Source organism: Narcine bancroftii, chromosome 3 (genome assembly GCF_036971445.1).
Source record: "Narcine bancroftii isolate sNarBan1 chromosome 3, sNarBan1.hap1, whole genome shotgun sequence".
NCBI classification, from domain to species: domain Eukaryota; kingdom Metazoa; phylum Chordata; class Chondrichthyes; order Torpediniformes; family Narcinidae; genus Narcine; species Narcine bancroftii.
In genome coordinates this window covers 267,069,464-267,090,152 of record NC_091471.1, presented here as the reverse complement: position 1 = coordinate 267,090,152, position 20,689 = coordinate 267,069,464, and the positions used below count along the sequence as shown (strand labels likewise).

General features: G+C 38.0%; 1 protein-coding gene across 1 annotated transcript in view; it reads right to left on the bottom strand.

Moving 5' to 3' along the window:
• The window catches only part of haus8 (HAUS augmin like complex subunit 8), a 48,329-nt gene extending 28,931 nt beyond the window's left edge, over window positions 1-19,398 (bottom strand). Inside the window, exons 1-9 of the mRNA XM_069923218.1 lie at window positions 19,392-19,398; window positions 16,160-16,190; window positions 14,789-14,982; window positions 9,908-9,938; window positions 7,919-7,956; window positions 7,143-7,207; window positions 4,505-4,538; window positions 2,631-2,729; window positions 1,316-1,371 (exon numbers count right to left, since the gene is read on the bottom strand). Coding sequence (XP_069779319.1) covers window positions 1,316-1,371; window positions 2,631-2,729; window positions 4,505-4,538; window positions 7,143-7,207; window positions 7,919-7,956; window positions 9,908-9,938; window positions 14,789-14,982; window positions 16,160-16,190; window positions 19,392-19,398 — 555 coding nt within the window. The remainder of the gene's footprint in view (window positions 1-1,315; window positions 1,372-2,630; window positions 2,730-4,504; window positions 4,539-7,142; window positions 7,208-7,918; window positions 7,957-9,907; window positions 9,939-14,788; window positions 14,983-16,159; window positions 16,191-19,391) is intronic.
• Between the last annotated feature and the right edge of the window lie 1,291 nt (window positions 19,399-20,689).

The following is a 20,689-nucleotide window of genomic DNA, read 5'->3' as shown; positions in this document are numbered from 1 at the left end:
TATGTTATGTAGGTTGGAACAACATTATGGCCTGAAAGCCTGTACTGTACTGCAGTCTTCTATATTCACTCTCTAATTGCATCTTCTGAGTACCTCCACCAGAGAACAGCCATGGTTCCAGCTGGCAATTCACTATAACCTTGTCAAGAGCAATTACGAATGGATAATAAATGTTGGCCTGGCCAGCAACACCCAGACGTTGAAAATTGAAAAAAATGAAACTGTCCAATTAATAGATTCAATAAATTAATGCAATACACAAGTGCTGGAGAAACTCAGGAGACACCATCTATAGGAAATGAAGAGTAACCATGAGCAAAAGGTAGGCAGGCACCTGAATAAGAGCCCATGACAATAACTGAGGAATTCAGACCATAAGAAACTACTTCCACATGTCCCTTCCTAAAGTTCCCAGATTTAAAAAAAAATGCAGTTTAATTGATGACAAAAAAATGATCACATATTCATCAAGAGTAGGGTCAGAATATACCTTTTGGACTATATTAAACATTGGTGAGTCGACAATCACAACAGTATGACTTGAAGAACAATAGTTTTAAAAGTTTAAACCTAGTGTCAGTATACAGTGGTTCAACAAACTATTACAGAGTCCACAGGTGGAGAGTTCAGTAGCACATGGCCCAAGCATTATACAGGACTGAACAGACCTTGTGCAGTAGCCATGGTAAGTGGGGAATGGGGGGGTGGAGATAAGACACAGATACAGCTGGGGAAAATGGAGGAGACAAGTACATGCCTTGCCATGAGACCAGATTCTTAATCAAGACCCCTTAAAACAATGCTCAAGCAAAGCCATTTCTGCATTAATGGCCCATGGACAATGTGGGAGAGAAGTACAAAAGTATCACTGGATGTTATTGCACAAATTCTATCATTATAGTTACTTAACCAGCTGCCAAAATATCACAGACAATGCCATGTGATTGTGGCTATGGAATTACAATTATAGAAATATCAGTAATCCCTTGGTTTAACATTGTTGAACTTGTAGGTATTCATCATTGCAGTGGATTCCATGTTTCCCTAGACACAGGAATACACTTTACTGAAATATCCATATTGCATTTCATTCAGTCTTTGCAAATAACAAACTACTGTTAAATGGAATGAAACCTCTTCATAACTGACAAAATTCCTAAGATTAAAAAATATACAATGCAAACCATCAGCCTCCTTCCAAGTCCTTCACATATCTGATCTGACAAATGAGGACTGGCAGACAAAATATTGATATTAGTAGCCCAAGAATGTCCTGAGACAGCACATTTCAGTAACAAAATGTATGGATTCTTACTGAAGTGGATTCTTCAACAGTTGTACATTCTGGGACTTCAAGTGTAGAATATTCAGCTAAAATTCAAAATGAATAATAAATTTCATCATATTTTATACAGCAGCAAACATATAGACAATTTTCAAAAAACAGAACATAAAACATTACAGCAGAATTCGGGCCATTCATCCTTTGACCTTGGCAAACCTACTCATACTAAACCTTTCCAACCTCATAACCCTATTTTTCCTGCATCCATCTACCAATCTAAGGGTCTTTTAAAATGTCCCTATTGTATGAGCCTCCACCACCACTCCGACAATGCATTCCAGGCACTCTACTCTTAAAAAATAAACAAACTCCTTCTGTCTCCCTTAAATTTTCCTCCCCTCACATATAGATAGCCTCTGGTGTTTGAAACTCTTGCCCAGGAGAAAAAGTGCTGGCTGTTCACCCCATCCAAGCCGCATAATATCGTACACATCCAAGTTCCCTCTCTTCCTTCCAAGTGAGCTCAATCCCCCGACTAATGAAGGCCAACATACACGATCCTTTATCCAGACATCAAAAATCCAGAAAGCTCCAAAATCCGGCAAGAGGGGCCCAGCGGGCTGAGGTGTTGGGGGGGCCGGACAATTCGGGTGGGCTTTCCGAAATCTGGAAAAATCCAAAATTCGGAACACACTGTCCCCCAAGGGTTCCAGATAAAGGATAGTGTACCTGTACAAGCTTTATCAACCTGTGTGGAAACTGTGGGAACTCTGGATTTGGACCCCAAGATCCCTATTTTTCTGCACTCAAGAATCCTGCCATTAACCACATACATAGTCAGTCTTCATTTGACCTGCCAAAAACCATTACTTTACATTTATCCTGATTGAGTTTCATCTGCCACTTTTTTGCCCAACTCTGCATCCTGTCTATAGGCTGCTGTAACATACAATGTAGCAACACCATACCAGTGTATACTGGGAATCTAGAATAGGTAATTGGTAAGCATGACCACGTCTCTGCATATTCTTATAAATGTTTCAAACTTTATTGTACATAATGACTCACCAGCACCAGTTATGGAGTCAAGAATTTCAAGGATCCACAACCCTCAAGACATGATATTTATTTCAATTTAATCTAATGTTGAAGACTTCTCATTCTAATACTCCAAGCTTAGCTCTCGATTTTTCCACTCAGCAGTTACTGAATCTTCACTACCACCCCAAATTCTACTCATCTTACAAAAGGCAAGCTTGTTTTTGTTGTTATTTCTAAACTCAAACATGCATTTCGTAAAAGGGATACAACATTGAAAAGAATCATTTTACAGGAGGTAACTTACGTTTCATAGCTGACAAATCCCAGTTTAGAGAAGGCATAAGCATACTTTCTTCTAGGCCTGTGGAGTGCAAGTCAATGGGCTTTCTCTCTGCATTGGATCCTATTGAAATAAAGACATCAGCACCCCATTGTTCAAATTTATTATGCACAGCATTTCACCTGCAGCCAATAAAGCAAAATTCTGATACCCACTAACCAACTTTTCAGAAACATTTCATGACTGCAGTCATAGTTCCTGCATTAATTTGAAATTTACCTTTTGAATTTACTTGGTTTACTGAAATGTTACTCTAACATTTTTTTTTAAGAAAAAAGCAAACTGAAAGTGTTCAAATATATACAAGCAATTAATAGTCCAGAAAATCTTCCAATCTGGCACCAAGAGTCCCAAGCATTCCAGATTAAAAGAATTTTACTGTAGTTCACTTGTGGGAAGTAGCAACAATTATCATTCTTAAAAGATTGCACCAGACTTAAAGCAGAATTAAATGGAAAGCAGTTATTTGGGATGGGATTGCCAATGTCAATAATTGACCAGCAAAAGCAAATTATTGGAAAAGTCATCACAAGATCCAATATCAGAACTTATTAATCACTGAAAATATTCATTGGTGTTCAAACAATTAGTCACAATAAGCTGGAAGTCAGGTCCACAGAAGATATCAATTAAATGGTCTCATTTAATAAGAGTTATGGACTACCACTTCCCACGTCGAGTGGGTCATGCTAGTGGTTTACTATCCTGTCTTCAATTTGAGAAAAACCATTCTGGGGGAAAAAAAAATCCACTTTCTGTAAAGCTTTGATGGGGAAAGTATGAACGTTTAGTTTGATCTAATACTACAAAAATTCTAGCAGAACTAAAAATTAAAATACCAGTTCATGAACATTGCAATAATTGTGGAGATATGTTTGAAGCAAAAATGTGAAGCAAAAAGTATTCCACTGGAATTAAGGATAAGATAAATTTACCAAAGTCTCAGAAGCATTAAAATGAACAAAGATTCATGGTTTTGCATAACCAATTCAGGCAAAAAATACCCAAGACACAGATTGAATGCATAAAGTTAAACGACTTTAGTTATTACAGTAATAAAGGCAGCAAGAAAAAAAATTAAAATTTTGGTTTCTCAATCGGTAATTGAAGTGAGACCAAATCTTAACAAGTAATCTCTTTTGGAAAGAATGAAAAGAACAGTCCTCAAATTGAAAACAAGGTGGCAGCCATGTTAAAGAATACTCTAAAATAGCTTGTAAGGGTTAAAATGACTTGCAAACATATTCTTGCCAGTTTCTAGCAGTCTGCAGAAGATTGTTGACATTCTTTTGAGTGTCCTATAGTAACATCCTTCCAGACAAGGTTAAAAGCTGTGTTTTTGACCATCTTAGAGAAACAATTTAATTTTGAATTTTGCTTTTCTGCTGTTAGAACCAAGAACATGGAGCTGGTCCAGATAATTTCTTTGATAGTGTAATTTTTGAAAACATTAACATATTAAGTTTATTGTCCATTTATTAATTGTTTTAAGTATAGTTTACTGTGGAGTTCAAATAAACAGTGAAAAATTTAATGCATCTTTGGAACAGACTTAATTAACGAGTCAAAACAATGATCGTCTGCATGTTACTCAAGCGATTATAAAGGGAAATCGTGCAATATAGCTCTGTACGTTAAAAGATTTTAGCCAATTATTTCATTGTTAAAAATAAACATCTTAGAAACAAACATTTTAGAAAAGCAAATGAAAATAAAACAAATTCCACATTAATAGCTGCACAAGTTAAACAGGAAAATTTTGTTCTGGACTAATCAATAACTTGGATGGGTAGTTTATTGGACAATTTGACAAATTGTTCATGAATTCAGCTACTTACTTTTTAGTTCGGGTCTAGAACTTTCTTCATGACTCTAAATAAACAAAAATGCAGGTTTAGATGAGCCACATCAGGAGACAATCAACTCTTTAATGCATTCTAATGTGTGTGCAGACTTGAGACAACTTTAACCCTTTCCCAATAGCCACCATTTTGTCTTAACCAAACATTTTGACTCTCATGTTCCCTCTTCTGAGGCATTTTTTTGCAGTCCAATTCAACCGATTTCAAGATCACAGTGGTCTGTAGACTTCTCCATAAATGGAGAAAGTACTTTATGGCATGAATGAGTGAATATCTGGTGACCATGTGCACTAGCCGATCAAATTGGCCTCATCTGCTCCCAACCCAAAAATCAAGTGCAAAGCAGATATAGGCCAGGGATTCTCCAACAGTCATAAGATTTGGCCATCCTTCTCTTTGAATCTGCTGCTTAAGATTATGTTAAATATCTATTTCATTGCAATTTTCAAGCACTATTTTTCCCTCTTTATTGTCCAAATATCCCAAAATCTACCAATCAATTGAGCACAATGACCAAGAATAAGGTAGAGAATTCCAAAGGTTCATCAATGGAGTGATTAAATTTCATTTTTATCCCAGTCATAAACAGCCTATCCAGGATTCAGAAACTAACACACACCTATTGCAGCTAACCATACCCATTTCAAATTTAATATAATTAAAAAAAAATGGTGGCTGCCAGAGCTCCTGTAACGGCTCTGCCACTGGTGCGGATCCACAAAGAATAGGGAATGGAGATGGAGCACTACCATGGTGTACAACTGCCCAGTCCGACTGCTGTCAGCTTCCCCGTACAGGCTTTAAATGGTCTATTAATGGAGTTGACAGTGGTTTTAGTTAAAAATTCTGTGACCACGGGGTCTGCTCCCAAGATGGTGGCATCTATTATTGGCAGTAGCCACAAGGGACTGCAGACTAAAAGGAAGTGGAGGACCAGTGCAGGGCACCAGAAAACAGGGAGGACCCTGACCCCCCCCCCCCCCACATTTGAGGCGAAGGATGGTGACTACGGTAGTAGACCAGCGAGAGGTTCTGCGGCTGAAGAACAGGTGGCAGGCTTGGCAACTCGAGCTGAAGAACCTACAAAGGCTGAGGGCGACTAGTGACCGTGGTTGAGGGATTCGCACCAGGCGGTGGACTGATGGAGGATGGCGGAAGGGTTGTTAGGTGTTGGAATCAAGATACGAGAGGGTGAAGGTTTCCTGATAGTGTCAGAGGTTCAGATCTGCAGCTCTAGCTGCTGATGGTTGGGACAGGACTGTGTGGCTACACCAATGCAGGAGGAGGATGCACAGACACTCTAACTGTGAAGGATTCTCTTTCTAACTGTAAGAGGCCCTTCAGACAATTTCTGCTAATGGCAAATCTGTCTACCTTACAGCAGACAGTGTTATATTGCACTGTCTTCACTACTTGACAATAAAGGCCCATGTGCTTTCCTGAAACTCCATTTATACATTTGTGAAATTAAGATGCAGATTAGTTTTCCACACATTCACAACCCAAACTCAAATTATGGAGATTACTTTGGTAACTGCATTTTTACCTCGGAGAATTAACAAGTTTAGGATGCTTATTTCTTTGGCTTGGCTTCGCGGACGAAGATTTATGGAGAGGGTAAATGTCCACGTCAGCTGCAGGCTCGTTTGTGGCTGACAAGTCCGATGCGGGCCAGGCAGACATGGTTGCAGCGGTTGCAGGGGAAAATTGGTGGGTTGGGGTTGGGTGTTGGGTTTTTCCTCCTTTGCCTTTTGTCAGTGAGGTGGGCTCTGCGGTCTTCTTCAAAGGAGGTTGCTGCCCGCCGAACTGTGAGGCGCCAAGATGCACGGTTTGAGGCGAGATCAGCCCACTGGCGGGGGTCAATGTGGCAGGCACCAAGAGCTTTCTTTAGGCAGTCCTTGTACCTCTTCTTTGGTGCACCTCTGTCACGGTGGCCAGTGGAGAGCTCGCCATAGAACACGATCTTGGGAAGGCGATAGTCCTCCATTCTGGAGACGTGACCCACCCAGCGCAGCTGGATCTTCAGCAGCGTGGACTCGATGCTGTCGACCTCTGCCATCTACGGATGCTTATTTAGTGCAGCATTATTGACATAATACCCAGCAGTAGACACGTTCAAGGAGATAAACTTTCAATGATTAGAATCTCTTAGGGGCAGCTCCCTAAAATATTTACTGTTGATTCTTGTCATCTTGGAGTCTAAAATGAAGGAAACCTACTATCCAAACACAAGGTGCTTAAGCTCCTTTTATTTCAAGGACCTACCAATAAGATCATGTTGGGAACTAATTTTACAGCTTCCAAGATAAATACAACATTAATGGTGATGTGAAGGCAGGAATAAATGCACGGGTCATTCTGTCCTCAATCTCATGAAAAGAGTGCCAAAGAAAATCTGCTGAGCAATCCTTGCTCAGCAAGATTCAACACAAAATGAACACCTGCTGAATCAAAACAACACTAAATCAGGAAAGGAAATATCAAACTCCCCCAAACCCTTTAGTAATCCTTCACCCAATTTGGAACTTAAATTTAGATTTCAGCAATTAAATAAAGTAAACTTCTATTTTACCTGCTCTCGGCAAGGATAAGTTAGGAAAGCATCACCTCTTACCTTGTTGACTACTTTCTTCCTCATGGCTGCAGCTTCTCTGAACCGAGATGGTACAATTCGGGCCCCTGTAAAGAAATGTATGGGAAATCGATTCACAAATTCAAATGCAGGTAGTGATACACATGCATATATTTTGTATACATATCTTTATAATTGCCATCTGTTGGAAAACTTTGTATTTTAAAGTCCATTTACAACTGGGATGAGTGGGATACATTGAGCAGCAATGAGAAAAGTTGCAAGACCAAATCTCAACTCGCAAAGCAGGAGCAGTATGATCTACGCCAACCTCAACTCCTGTGCGAGTTCCCCATAATGCCCAATTCATCAAGGTTTCTTATATTTATCTACTGTATCTTATCTATCCAATGATCTACTCTCCACCTCCCACTGAAGCAGAGAAGCACAGAGATTCACTACTTTTAGAGAATTTCCCTGCACCACAACTTTGAACAACCAATTTCTTATCTTGTAACTGTATCCTCTTGATCCTGATTCTCCCACTTGTAAAACAAAAATCTCAACATCTAGCCTGTCAAACTACCTCAGGATCTTCCAAGTCTGATTATAGTTCTTCATTCTACTGCACTTTAAGGTATATAAACACAAGTCATCTCGCATCAGTTTCTTCACTTCCCATAAATAGTGGTTAATTTTAACCAAAACAGCCTGTGCAAATTTCAATGCATCTATTTCCTGAGATTGAGGCAACGTTATCAATTTTTCCAACATTTTGTTTGACTGATGATCACGAAATATGGTCCTAGTTCGCTCACCTTTTAACTTCTTTGTACACTCCTCCACTGAAGATTCTCTAGAAAAGAATACAAGTCATTAAAACCTAACCTATTGTCTGAAAAACAATCTCTCATGGTTAAAATAATAACAAAAATAGAATTCAGAACAATGTAGAAATGCTGTAGATCACTGCACAACAAAATGAGTGCCAGGGAATACCTGGAAAATCATGATCATCTCAATCAGGGATATGAAAGCATCCAGCTACAAAATCTATGCATTTTTCTTCCAATCTTGAGATTTGTGAAGGGTACATCCAATCTTGTTGCATGGACTGGGGAAACTATTTTTTTAAAAATCCCCCAGTGGCATTTTGATTCATACCACCAAAACAGCAAATTTGACATTTGAAATATTACCATAAGCCTCAGAAAGCAACTTTTTTTTTTAAAAAATAATCACAGGAAGTAGCACAAAATCTTAACAATGTCCATCTCAGAAATCCTCAATTAACTCCAATGATTTCCTTGGAAGCCAAAAAGTTAGTTAATTAACTTCCAGAGTTATGAAACTTTCATAACAACATTTGACCAAAATTTTGGTAATCAGGGCTGATTTGTTCCATTTACAATTCTTGGTAATAGTGTGGGACATTTTATTTTAAAGGGATTATCCAAATAAAAGTACAACCAAGACTTCAGCTCTGCCTTTACTATAAGTTTCCATGTGAACAAATATTTCCTGCATTCAATCTCCTTTAGGAGAATCCAAGTTTTGGAACCCTGAAATCAGAAGGCAATGTTTTACTAGTACAAGATGCTAATTAGATTCTATCAAGGAGCACGGAGTTTAAAGTTGGCTATAACATTGGCTTAACAACCAGCTTAAAAACATTATGCACATTGACCAACACAAAAAATGGTTTGTACTTGTATTCACTGAAAAGTGAATAAGCACAGAAATAGACCCTTTCAACCCCACATCTTCTGACTGTTATACCAATCCCAACTCTTTCCATTTGCCTGTATTATGTCCTTGTCTCACTACTCACTTCCTGCCTAAATATCCGTCCAAATGCTTTTTAACTGTTGTAATTGTGTCTTCCTTTATCAAAAAATGGTGACGCCACTGGAGTTGCTGTGATTCATTGCCCATTTAGAAATCTGATGGCAGAGGGAAAGAGTTGCTTTTGTTTGTCTTCAGGCTCCTTTCTGATGGTAGCAGTGTGCAGAGGGAATGGCTTGGATAATGAAGATCTATGAAGATAGAAGCTGCTTTCTTAAGACACCACCTCTTGTAGTGGAGTCTTCAGTGGAGTAAAGACTGATGTACATGAAGGTGCTGGTCAAGTTCACAACTCTCTGTAGCCTTTTCCTGTACTGAGCATTGGCAACTCCATAGCAAACACTGATGCAACCAGTCAGAATGTTCTCTAGAGGCCACCTGTAGAAATTTGCAAGAGTCTTTGGTGACATCCCAAAGCTCCTCAAACTCCTCACAAAGTCTAGCTGCTGGTGAGCCTTCCTTGTGATTGGGTCGACATGGAGGCCCCAGGACAGATCTTCAGAGATGCTGATATCCAGGAATTTAAAGTTTTTAATCCCTTTCTGCTGCTGATCTCTTGATGATCCTCATTATCTCCATATATACTGAGAGGCTACTAACTCTGGCAACTCTCGTAGTGATGAATATCTCTCAAGCAAAGGAGAGGTCGTGCTGGTGCTGTCACACTCAGGATCCTATTGTGGAATCTAGAAAAGAACCCCCTTCCTCGACCTGCACTAGAATCTGTTGCTGTATTGGTGTACGTAGGTTGGTGCGCTAACTAATTCTTCTCTGGTCGTACTATGCCAAATTCCCATTACAGCCACTTGTACGCTTCATACCAAATAAGAATCATTGACGCAGCTAGTTTTCTGAAGCACATTAGTCATTAAGCAGCATTCTCAACCTTTGCCTCAGCATCAAACCAAAGTAGCAGCAAGCAGCGCATTCATAGAACCCAAAGGAGTTTTAAAAATACTTGCGGGTTTAATCCTTCATTTTTTTCTTTATTTGCTGCAAAACAAAAATAATTCAAAATTATTACTGTCCTGTATTCTACTGGAAAAGCATAATACATTCTAACTACAAAAAATGAATCAGTATTCTCAATGAAATACAACACACAGACCAATGGAATGGTCATATATTTACATTAACATTCCACTGAATTGAGTTTCAACCATAAAACCATGCTGTTCACTGCACAAAATTCAAAGTTCTGTGAAATGATGGGGAAGGGAAATGACTTTGCAAGAAGGAACGATGATATACTGTTTATTGTGGCGTACAAGTCCAAAAGAAATCAGTGTCTGAGCTGTGCAACGTTGGCCCATGATTGATGGTTCTTATCATGGAGGCTCCAGCAAAGCATCACGGTGTTCCATTAAGAACGACTGCAGTTTCCTGAATTTTAAGCACACTAAAAATACTTCACTGTTAAAAGTTGTTTGATTGTAGCTATTCTTTTCTGACATTTATCTATTAATTCGTTGCTTTCAATTTCACAACTTCCCAGGATTTGGGATTGAATGTAATTACGGCAATTAAATTTGTATAAACCAAAGCTACCAAGCCTGAGCAAAATGTTTTAGGAATTTAAAAGTTATTCTATTTATCATTCATCCAGCAGTAATTGGGTAGAAATATTCTTGAAAACTTTATTACTATAAACAGGAAACCTTCAATAAATGATGTTCAGAGGAAAATGGAAGTAAAAAAATCAGAAGCAAAAGACGATTCCAGAATTGCATTCTGATTGCAACTGGATTCATGGAATGTCAGAAATATTTTTGCTTGAATTCATTAAATTTCACCGGTGTTCAATTTATATTTTATTTTACTGGACAAACAACGTTCAGTATGCTGAGCCATCGTCATGGTAGCAATTAAAACTTTGCTGAAGTATCAAAACCTTTCTGATGACGATCAGAAAACACAAAGGATTTTTACTTTGAAAAAAATACTTGAGAATTAAAAGATCCAATAGTAACATTAGCAAAAGTGAATATAACAGGCAAAAGTAAAACAACAAAAATTGAAAAATCTAATGTTAATCAAAACCCCATCCCTCTAACAACATTGCATGGTAGAAAGAGACAATAAACCACTCCTAAAAGTGAAATGAATAAAGCCAACAAAACTCAGATTACATATCTAAAGATTGTAATAATAATTCAAAACAAAAATGGCCCAAACATTGTTTGGAATCTTATGCTAGAATTGTTAATTGAATATTGAATCTTTTCTAAACTTAAACAAATCATAACATCTTTCAGCCACTGAGTACGAGTAGGCGGGGCTGTGTTCTTCCATCTGAGTAGTACAGCATATCTAGCCAAAAGAGAATAAAAGACAAGATGCCATATTTATTTGGAGTCAACAAAACATCTTCTGCCATTGAAAGCTACCAAAGCAATTGGTTCTAACTTTATATCCAAGATAAACATTTGGAAACATCCCTCCAGTACTTCAAGACTAGAAGAAAACCAAAACATGTGAATTAAAGAGGCCTCATCTCTCTTGCATTTATCAAAACACGAGTTTACCTCTGGATAGGTATGAGATAATTTGGCTTTGGAAATATGGGCCCTGTGTACAACTTTAAATTGTAATAAACAATGGCGAACACATAACAACGTAGTATTGACTAACCTAAAAATAGAGTCCCAGATCTCTTCTGATATGGACAAATTGAATTCCTGTTCCCAAGCATTTTTAATTTCAAGTATCAGGGCATGCCTTAGGTCAGCAATTTCATTATAAATAAAGGAAATTAAACCTTTACACTAAGGATGTAAACTAAGAAGTGTATCCACAACATTCACATCTGGTGCTCAAGGAAAACCAGGCATTTGAGATTGAAGAAAATGGCTGATTTGTAAATATCTAAAAAAAAGAGTATTCTGTAAATTGTACTCCTCAGAGAATTGTTGAGACGATGTAAAAGTACTATTAAAAAAAATCTGAAATGCTCAATATCATTCACATCTGGTGCTCAAGGAAAACCAGGCATTTGAGATTGAAGAAAATGGCTGATTTGTAAATATCTAAAAAAAGAGTATTCTGTATTCTGTAAATTGTACTCCTCAGAGAATTGTTGAGACGATATAAAAGTACTATTAAAAAAACCTGAAATGCTCAATATCCCTTCCGTGCCAAATTTGAAAAGCAGAATCTTGCAAAGCTGATTGGAAACAAAAACATCACGTTGTCCAAAATGCTCCTGAACTGAACCCAGACTCTCCGAGTATCTGACAACTGGATTGTCAATTGACTTATCTAAACAAAAGTTAAGCTCATTGTAACCCATGATAGACAGTCAACTCGGTTATGAAAATATCACCAAAGTATGAGGTTATGTATATTGACCACCTAATAATAAAACCTAAAGTTCGGTAGTGCCTTTGCAATTTTTTTTTTTTTTTTTTTTTTTTTATATAAATGAGCTTTATTGAGACAAGTGTGCTTACCCTTCCAAATTTATGATGTAGCCAAATCAAGCAAGTCAAAAAACGATTGAGGAATTAACAAGTGGTATAGATTGTAAAAGGGATACAAATTTAGATAGAATTGATACAAATTTAGATAGAATTGATACAACCAACCAAAGTTGTAGACTGGGAGACCAATGCATGAAAGATTGTTTCACATGATTTAATAAGAAAATTTTATTTGAAAAGATTATTATGATTTTAATAAGTATGATACCAAGATAAATTAACTGATTCCTCATAAACTTAAAAGGAGAACTGGTATACACTGAAGCAGACACATTCAAAGGAAGAAGTTCACTTTTATGTGAATTTAATTTCTATCCTGAAAATCGACTAAAACAGAGAGTAGGTGACAACACACAGGGAAAGGAGGCATCAGGGGCTCTGATACGTAAAGTAAAAAAATCATTCACAGGCAGAAATACGTGATGTTCAATCCCCTTCCTCCAGATCCCAGAAATATCTTGACACTCCCGAAATGCAATCACCAAGAGGTTCTATAATCAGATCAAAAAGTAGTGGACTCATGGGGCATCCTTGGCAAGTACCCCTTTGCAAATTGAAAGGCTGAAACAATTGAGAGTTAGTAAGAATTGAAGCAGTAGAGCACAAATACACCAATTTAATCCATGTAACAAAACATGATCCAAAACTGAATTTTTATAAAGTCGAAATTAGATACCCCCCATTCCACCTGATCGAACGCTTTCTCAGCATCTAAAGAAAGAACACATTCATACACTGTGCTAGAAATACAATATCCATTAAGCAACAAATATGCAGGGTTGTCATATGGCAGGGTTGTCATATGCAGCAAGGCTAGAAAAACTGGACTTGTATCCATTGGAGTTTAGAAGGATGAGGGGGGACATGATTGAGGTATACAAAATCATCAGGGGGATAGACAAGGTGAAGTCTGATTACTTGTTCCCAATGATGGGGGAGACGAGGACTAGAGGGCATAGTTTAAGAATACAGGGTAGGCCCTTTATGACGGAGATGAGAAAGCATTTTTTTACCCAGAGAAGTGTGAATCTGTGGAATGCTCTGCCACAGAGGGTGGTAGAGGCGGATTCGCTGACTATGTTCAAAAGAGAGTTAGATAAGACTCTTGTGGGTAACGGAGTTAAGGGTTATGGGGATAAGGCTGGAAAGGGGTACTGATGGTAATGATCAGCCATGATCTAAAATGGCGGTGCTGGCCCGACGGGCCAAATGGCCTACTCCAGCTCCTATTGTCTATTGTCTAAAATAAGAGTAACTTTTTTAAAAAAAAACAATCTGATCTTCGAAACAATTGAAGTCAGAATGTTCTCCAATCTACAGGGCAAAATCTTGGCCAGAATTTTAACATCCTCGTTTAATAAACACACTCCACTGGATATTTACCTTTCTTTGGTAAAAGTGAGATGCATGCTTCGTTGAAGGATACCAGTAATTACCATATTTAATGGAGTCAGATAGTTATAGAACCGAAATGAGGTGCAGGCAATTTAGAGAATGATTTAAAAATCTCTGCAGGGAACCCATCCTGCTTGTAATAAATAGATAGCAGCAACTATTTCTTTGTGGAATAAACTCATTCTATCATCTGGGAATATTCAATTGATTCAGAAATTCCATCGTATTACTACCATTTTGCAAATTCAGAAATGTAGAGTCCCGAGTAAAATTTCCTAAAAGGATCATTCACCTCAGAATGATCTGTAGTTATACTGTCATTTTCCATTTCAATCGTTGCAATTTGACACTCATCTTCAAATCCCCTCAACTGATTAGCTAAAAATGTACCCGATTTCTCTCCATGAATATAAAACAGATTTGCTCTTCAGAAGTTGACGTTCAATTGGATGTGTTGTGAGATCATCAAATTTTGTTTGGCTTGATTCATTTTTTATATAATTCATTTTCATCTAATTATATTTACTTTTGCTATTATGGATGTGATGTGATATAATATGTTGATTTGTGTATTTTTTTTAAACTTATGTTTTGCATTCTATATTTAATGTAAAATCAATAAAAATATTTTGAGAATTAAAAGATCCTAATTATTTTACTCCTTCCACAACAAATCTAAAAGTCAAAGTATACGAAATATTACCGCTTTATTGTAAGAAATTGTAGCAATCATTTTGTGCACAGCAAATGAAAACAAAAACACTATTTCATCAGCATTAGATCTCAAAGCATTCCAAAGGACATTTAATTTGTTTCTCCTGGTAAAACCTAAATGCACGATTTTGCAACTAATAAAAAAAGTTGTATACAAACTTAGTATTAAAAAGAAAAATCACATCACAAACCCACTGATGTGCCTATGGCAGGTGACTTGTCAAGATTGAATCAGATGAGGACTGCCACACTTACATTTCTTAATATTTATGTGTTGAGAAACTCCACGTGTTTTTAGTGTAGAATTAGACTGTGTCAATCTTAGCTTTGATGCAATTGATGACACTGTTGGCCTCTGACAAGGCATTGCTGATGAGGATGGCTTTTGTGCATTGGATGAGGATTTTGATTCACTTAAATCTGTCGCACTTTTTGAACTCCTAATTTGTCTAGAAAAAAAATAAACAGATTTTAGTGGAAGTCTGCCAAAAGTTATTTGTACCAAATAGTGCAAGTATCCAGCAGGTCCCATAGGATTAGTAATTCTGCACCTCCATCTTATTAACTCCTCTATCCTGTCCAAAACAAAACCCAGAAATATTAACATGTCAATCCTGTCCCTCATGAAGCCATGAATCTGTAATAGCTACAGCATTATAATTTCAAGTACCAACTCAGGCTCTTGTATCATCTTCTTGCCTAAATTCCTTGAATTAAAATAAACACACTTCAGCTCCAAAGTCTCACTGTTACCATTCACCCATCCCTTCCTGTTCCTCATTTCAGGCTCATTTTACCCAACATCTGCCATTGCCTCAACTCACTATCCTGCTGTTGAGGGTCCCATCCACCACCGCCCCCTCCCCCCCACCACCACCCACTCCTCTGACTTGAATCCTCCTGAGTAATACTAGTGAACCTCCACACAGTACCAGAATGAAAAATTCTTGATAATTTTCCTCTCATTGATCCAAAAGACAATCAAAACTAAACACAAAATGCCCCACTCATGATGGTTCTCTTCTAAAAATAAATTTGTACATAATTCTCAAGTATTAATTAGAGAACAACCCCTATTTTAACTTGGTTCTACACATATCCTGGCAACATTTGGTAGGTCTTTCTATCTCTACTTTCAACCTCAGTCACAAATAGCTTTTAATGACCTTTATTTAACTGTAGAAAAGTATTTAATACTGCATTGAAAAGATTATGTCATGCTGGCAATATTTATCAATCAGAAGAATTCTACAGAAAACACAATGCTTTGAATTCAATGTGTCAGACTGCTCCCACTAACAAGCACCTCGCTAAAGTATACTTTTAAGTGCTTCCAACATCATTTCCAAAATTCTTATTTGCAACAAAATTGCACACGTCAAACATTGCCAAAGGTTTTTAATTCACATTTGTTTGGAGCATAAGTATTGCAAAATTTTCCCAACCTCCCAAATATCCTACATACTAGACTATACAATAGAGATGGCGAAGAATCAGCTTCATTTCCTCCCCCCCCACCCCCAAAAGCAATGGTAGCTTCAAATTACACAACTATTATCTTTACCCGAATTAGTCTCATTTCATTTATGCACACGTGTATCTCTCAAAGGAAAACTTATTACTCACCGGCCACACCCACTTAATTCATCCTTCTCAGCTGCAAATCAAATGATAATCACAGTTACACTTGTTCATAGCAAATGTATTCCTGCCAAAGTGGAACAGAAACAAAAATTTGGCAAGGAAATATAACTGGCTATTTTAAACAGTAAAGAATTTAAACCATTTGCACATTACTGGAAAATTGTCATTGTTGGTAATGTTCTGGGATAATTGAACAGTAAATGCCAGTTCATGATTTAATAACAGAGTAAAATATCAACTATCATTTTGTACAAAATACAGATCAGGTGTGTTGCAGATTAACTATGTTATTCCAACTATTAGCCATAACTACAGGTCAATAGCCAAGAACAAATGAATTGTACACATTGCAATGATTATTTGAAGATAACAGTTCCAAAGTAAAATGAAGAGAGGAATAACTGTAAAAATGCCACAGTAACCCCCTCAGCTCTTCACTTAAGCGACAGAGTTGTGCAATTTGTGGAGTTGCTGCTTCACCACTTTGGCAACCCAGGTTTCATCCAGACTCCAGAGCTGTCCACGTGCAGTTTGCAAGTTCTCCCTGTGATTGCATGGATTTACTTTGGGTCTCCAGTTCTCCCCACGCCCCCCACCCCCCCCGCCTTCCAGTGATGTGCTGATTGGACACAAATTATACCTTGCGTAGTGGAGTTAGAATCTGTGGGAAGCCAATTGGTTAGAGAAGAAAATAATGTGGGAAGAAAACAAGGAGGTGCTTTGTAGTCAGCACAGATTCAGTTAGCCAAAGGGCTCATTTCTATGCTGCATGACTAATTTATTTAACACTAAATTTCTAATTTCACCATCCTTCCCTGGAAGTGACTTTCCCATGCAGCTAATCTTTACATTCAAACCAAGCTTCTTCATTAAAATGAAAATCAACAATAGTCAACCTGGTTGATCTTCCCTCCCCAACCCCTTCAAATCTCCTTTCTAACCCAAGATGTCCACCAAAATCATTTTAAAACAGTTGTGCAGCAATGGAAAGGCCTGAACGTCTGGCCATCAACCACACTGATCCAATGCATACTAAAGCCCCTTTTCCACTCACATCCCAGTTAATTGGCTGGACAGTGTCCAGGGATAGGAAGCCCTTTGTGCCGTTTCCACTAGGCCATCCTTAACTGGGACACAACTCATCCCCATGGATTGGAACGTTCTACCTTCAACTGGAAACTGATGATTTCTGTTGTCCATTTTCCACTGTTTTTAAATCAGTACACCGGCATCAGCTGACACCAGGGATACAAGTAGGGGTTGAGGTGGTTATCCCCCAGTGTGACGTCATTTGATGCTGGCATGCTGACAGTTTTCTTTTTCCTCTGGCCCCTGTCCCAGTTAATTTCTAGAATTAAGGTGCCAGTGGAAAAGGGGCTAAGATTCCTTTTTTTTCCTCACCCCCCCCGCCCCAATTAGAGATGAATCAAAAATCTAACTATAATCTCAGATCTTCTAGGATTGTACCACAATATGAATCATTCAGCAAAGTGCCACTTGAAACTTGATATTTTAAATTTTGACATCAAGAAAACAGAGCTGTCACCCACATGATCATTCTATTCAGAGTTCAAATGCAAAAACACTAGAAACTAATCTTTGTTGTTTGAGGTAGCAAGTATACATTTTGAGAAATAAATCCACTTAGCCATCAGGCCGAAAGACAGCCTTTCACAAGGGCAAATAAAAAATAAAATAACTGATTATGGGAAGTATAGGAAAGCACACCAAAAAGGAGATATTAGAGATGCAAATACAATGTGTACAAAAAACAATGAAAGAGTGCACCATACAAAGCCATCGACACCATTCTGACCAAAGAGGAGAAAAAATTCAACTGAGTATGGCTAACCATTGGGAAATGGGATATTTCCCAAATATAGCACTTCAACTTCAAGGCTCATTTTTAAGAATTTTAAAAAAAACAATTGCAGATCATAGAAACAAGCCTTCTGGCTCATTAATGACCATACAGACATTTTGACCCTCAACATTGATCCCATTTGTCTTCATCCTTCTATGGCTTGCCTATTTCGGTGCATTTCCAAAAGCCTTTCAATGCTAGTAATTGTTCTAGAATCAACTAGGTCAGTAAGTTTGCTGATAATATGAAGGTCGGAGAGTTGTGATGGTGCTGAAGGTTGTCGTAGGTTACAAAATAATATAGGTAGGATGCAGAGTTGGGCAGAGAAGTAGCATATGGAATTCAATCTGGATAAGTGTGAGTTGATGAATTTTGGAAAGAAAAACCAGAAGGCTGAATGCAGGATTAATGGTCAGCTACTTCAGAGTGTGGATGAACAGAGGGACCTTGGGGTCCAAATCCATACATCCCTCAAGGTCGTCATGCAAGTTGATTGGCTTATGAGATGCTGGGCTTCATTAATGGGGGAATTGAGTTCAAGAATAGAGAGATTATGTTGCAACTCTACAAATCTTTGGTGAGACCACACTCCCACCATTGAGTGAAGAATTTCCCCCTAATGTTTCCCCTTTCACCCTAAAGGCATGTCCTCTTGTATTTATCTCCCCCAATCTAAATGGAAAGAGCCTACTCCCATTTACTCTATCAAATCTCCCCTCATTCTTCTACACCCCAAAGAATAAAGTCTTTCCCTTCAACTCAACTCCTGAAGACCTGGCAACATCCTAGTAAATCTTATCTGCACTCTTTCAATCTTACTGATATCCTTCCTGTAGTTTGGTGACCAAATAATGTACACAATATTACAAATTTGACCTCACTAATGTCTTGTACAAGTTTACCGTGACATCCCAACTGGAGTACTCAATATTTGAGGCCAAGATGCCAAAAGCTTTCTTTACAAGCCTGTCTACCTATAACACCACTTTCAGAGAATTATCTATCTGAATTCCCAGATCTCTTTGTTCCTCTGCTCTCGTCAGTGCCCTACCATTTACTGTGTACGTCCTACCAAAATGCAACAACCACTCACACCTTTCTGCATTAAATTCCATCTGCCACTTTCTAGCCCTTTTTCCAGTCGGTCCAAATCCCTCTGCAAGCTTTGAAAGCCTTTCTCACGGTCCACAACGCCTCCAATCTTATTGTCATCACCAAACTTGCTGATCCAATTTACCTCGATCATCCAGACAACAATAGACTCAATTCCAAACCCTGAGGCACAGGCCTCCAGTCCGAGAATCAATCATCCACTTTCACTCTGACTTCTCCCATTCCTTCTGAACTCACCTGCCATGTGGGATCTTGTAAAAGGCCTTACTAAAGTCCACATAGACAATATCCACAACCTTTCCATCATCTGCTTTCTTGGTAACCCCTTCAAAACACTAAGACTCTATAAATTTTCAGATCCCAATCACCGCAGAAATCACTGGGAAAAATGTTTCATTGCTTACTTTTGACATGCCCAAAAGAACCCCCTCCGCCTAATATTCGGTGTAGAAGGCTTATTAGCCATTGCTTTGAAGGAGTTGGTATAGTCTTTTCTTGGGAAGATGGAGTTGAAGCACTGTCAACCACCTTTGGCTCATTTGCAGTTTTCAGCTCTTTACTGGCAGTCGGGGTTGTTCTGCTAATTTTCCTTGAAATAATCACAAAATGCAAACAAGTTAGATTTCACCATTTTGCAAACAAAATTGTACAAGTTATACAACCCGAGCTACTACATTTGAAGGAGACATTCACTTTGCTTTTGTCAAGGGAAGTGCAAAAGAACAATTGGTGGAGGCCATTTTAAACTAATAACTCATTTGGAATTACAACATAATGACAGGCTTAAAAATAGAAATACCACCTTGAAACAGCACATGAACAACAATGGACAGAGCCACACAGCCACAAAACCAGCTGAAAATGTATTGAATTTTAATAACATGCTATATTATTGAACTATTTAAAAAACATTCCTCGTAATTATTGCAGTTAACTTCAAGAGGAGCCAGCCATTAAAATAGTAGTTTCACAACACAGTTCTGTAGCAGATAAAATAAATTCCATGTTAAAATACAAAACTTATTCAGAGTTTGGGGGTACGAGTATCAGTTTTATTCATGCAGTGAAGAAATTCTAACCAAAGAAAAACAAAACCAAAGCAAAAAAAACAAAAGAATTGTCCAGAGCTTCTTTTGCCAATAGTAGTCCACATTGAACTACAAAAATGCTTTGACTTTTCCCGTGAAAAGACATACTACTGTTTGCACCATAAATTTACAGAGTTCCATCATGGCACTGCATTCAACTGAAGAATTCACATGTTCGAATCCATGAGGAATAGTATCATCTTCAACCAGAAGGAAGCTATCATTGTTCTATTGCCTATATCATTGTTAAATATTGACTACAAAATCCTATCTAAGGTCATCATCAATCAACTCAAGTCTGTCCAGGGGCAAGTAATCTACCCAAATCAAACCTGCACAGTTCTGGACAGGAAAGTCTCTGACAGCCAGAATTAGATTAAACAACTCGAATTGAACATCCGCCGCACAGCCCAAATCAGTGGATGGGGAAACTTATCTTCCGCATTA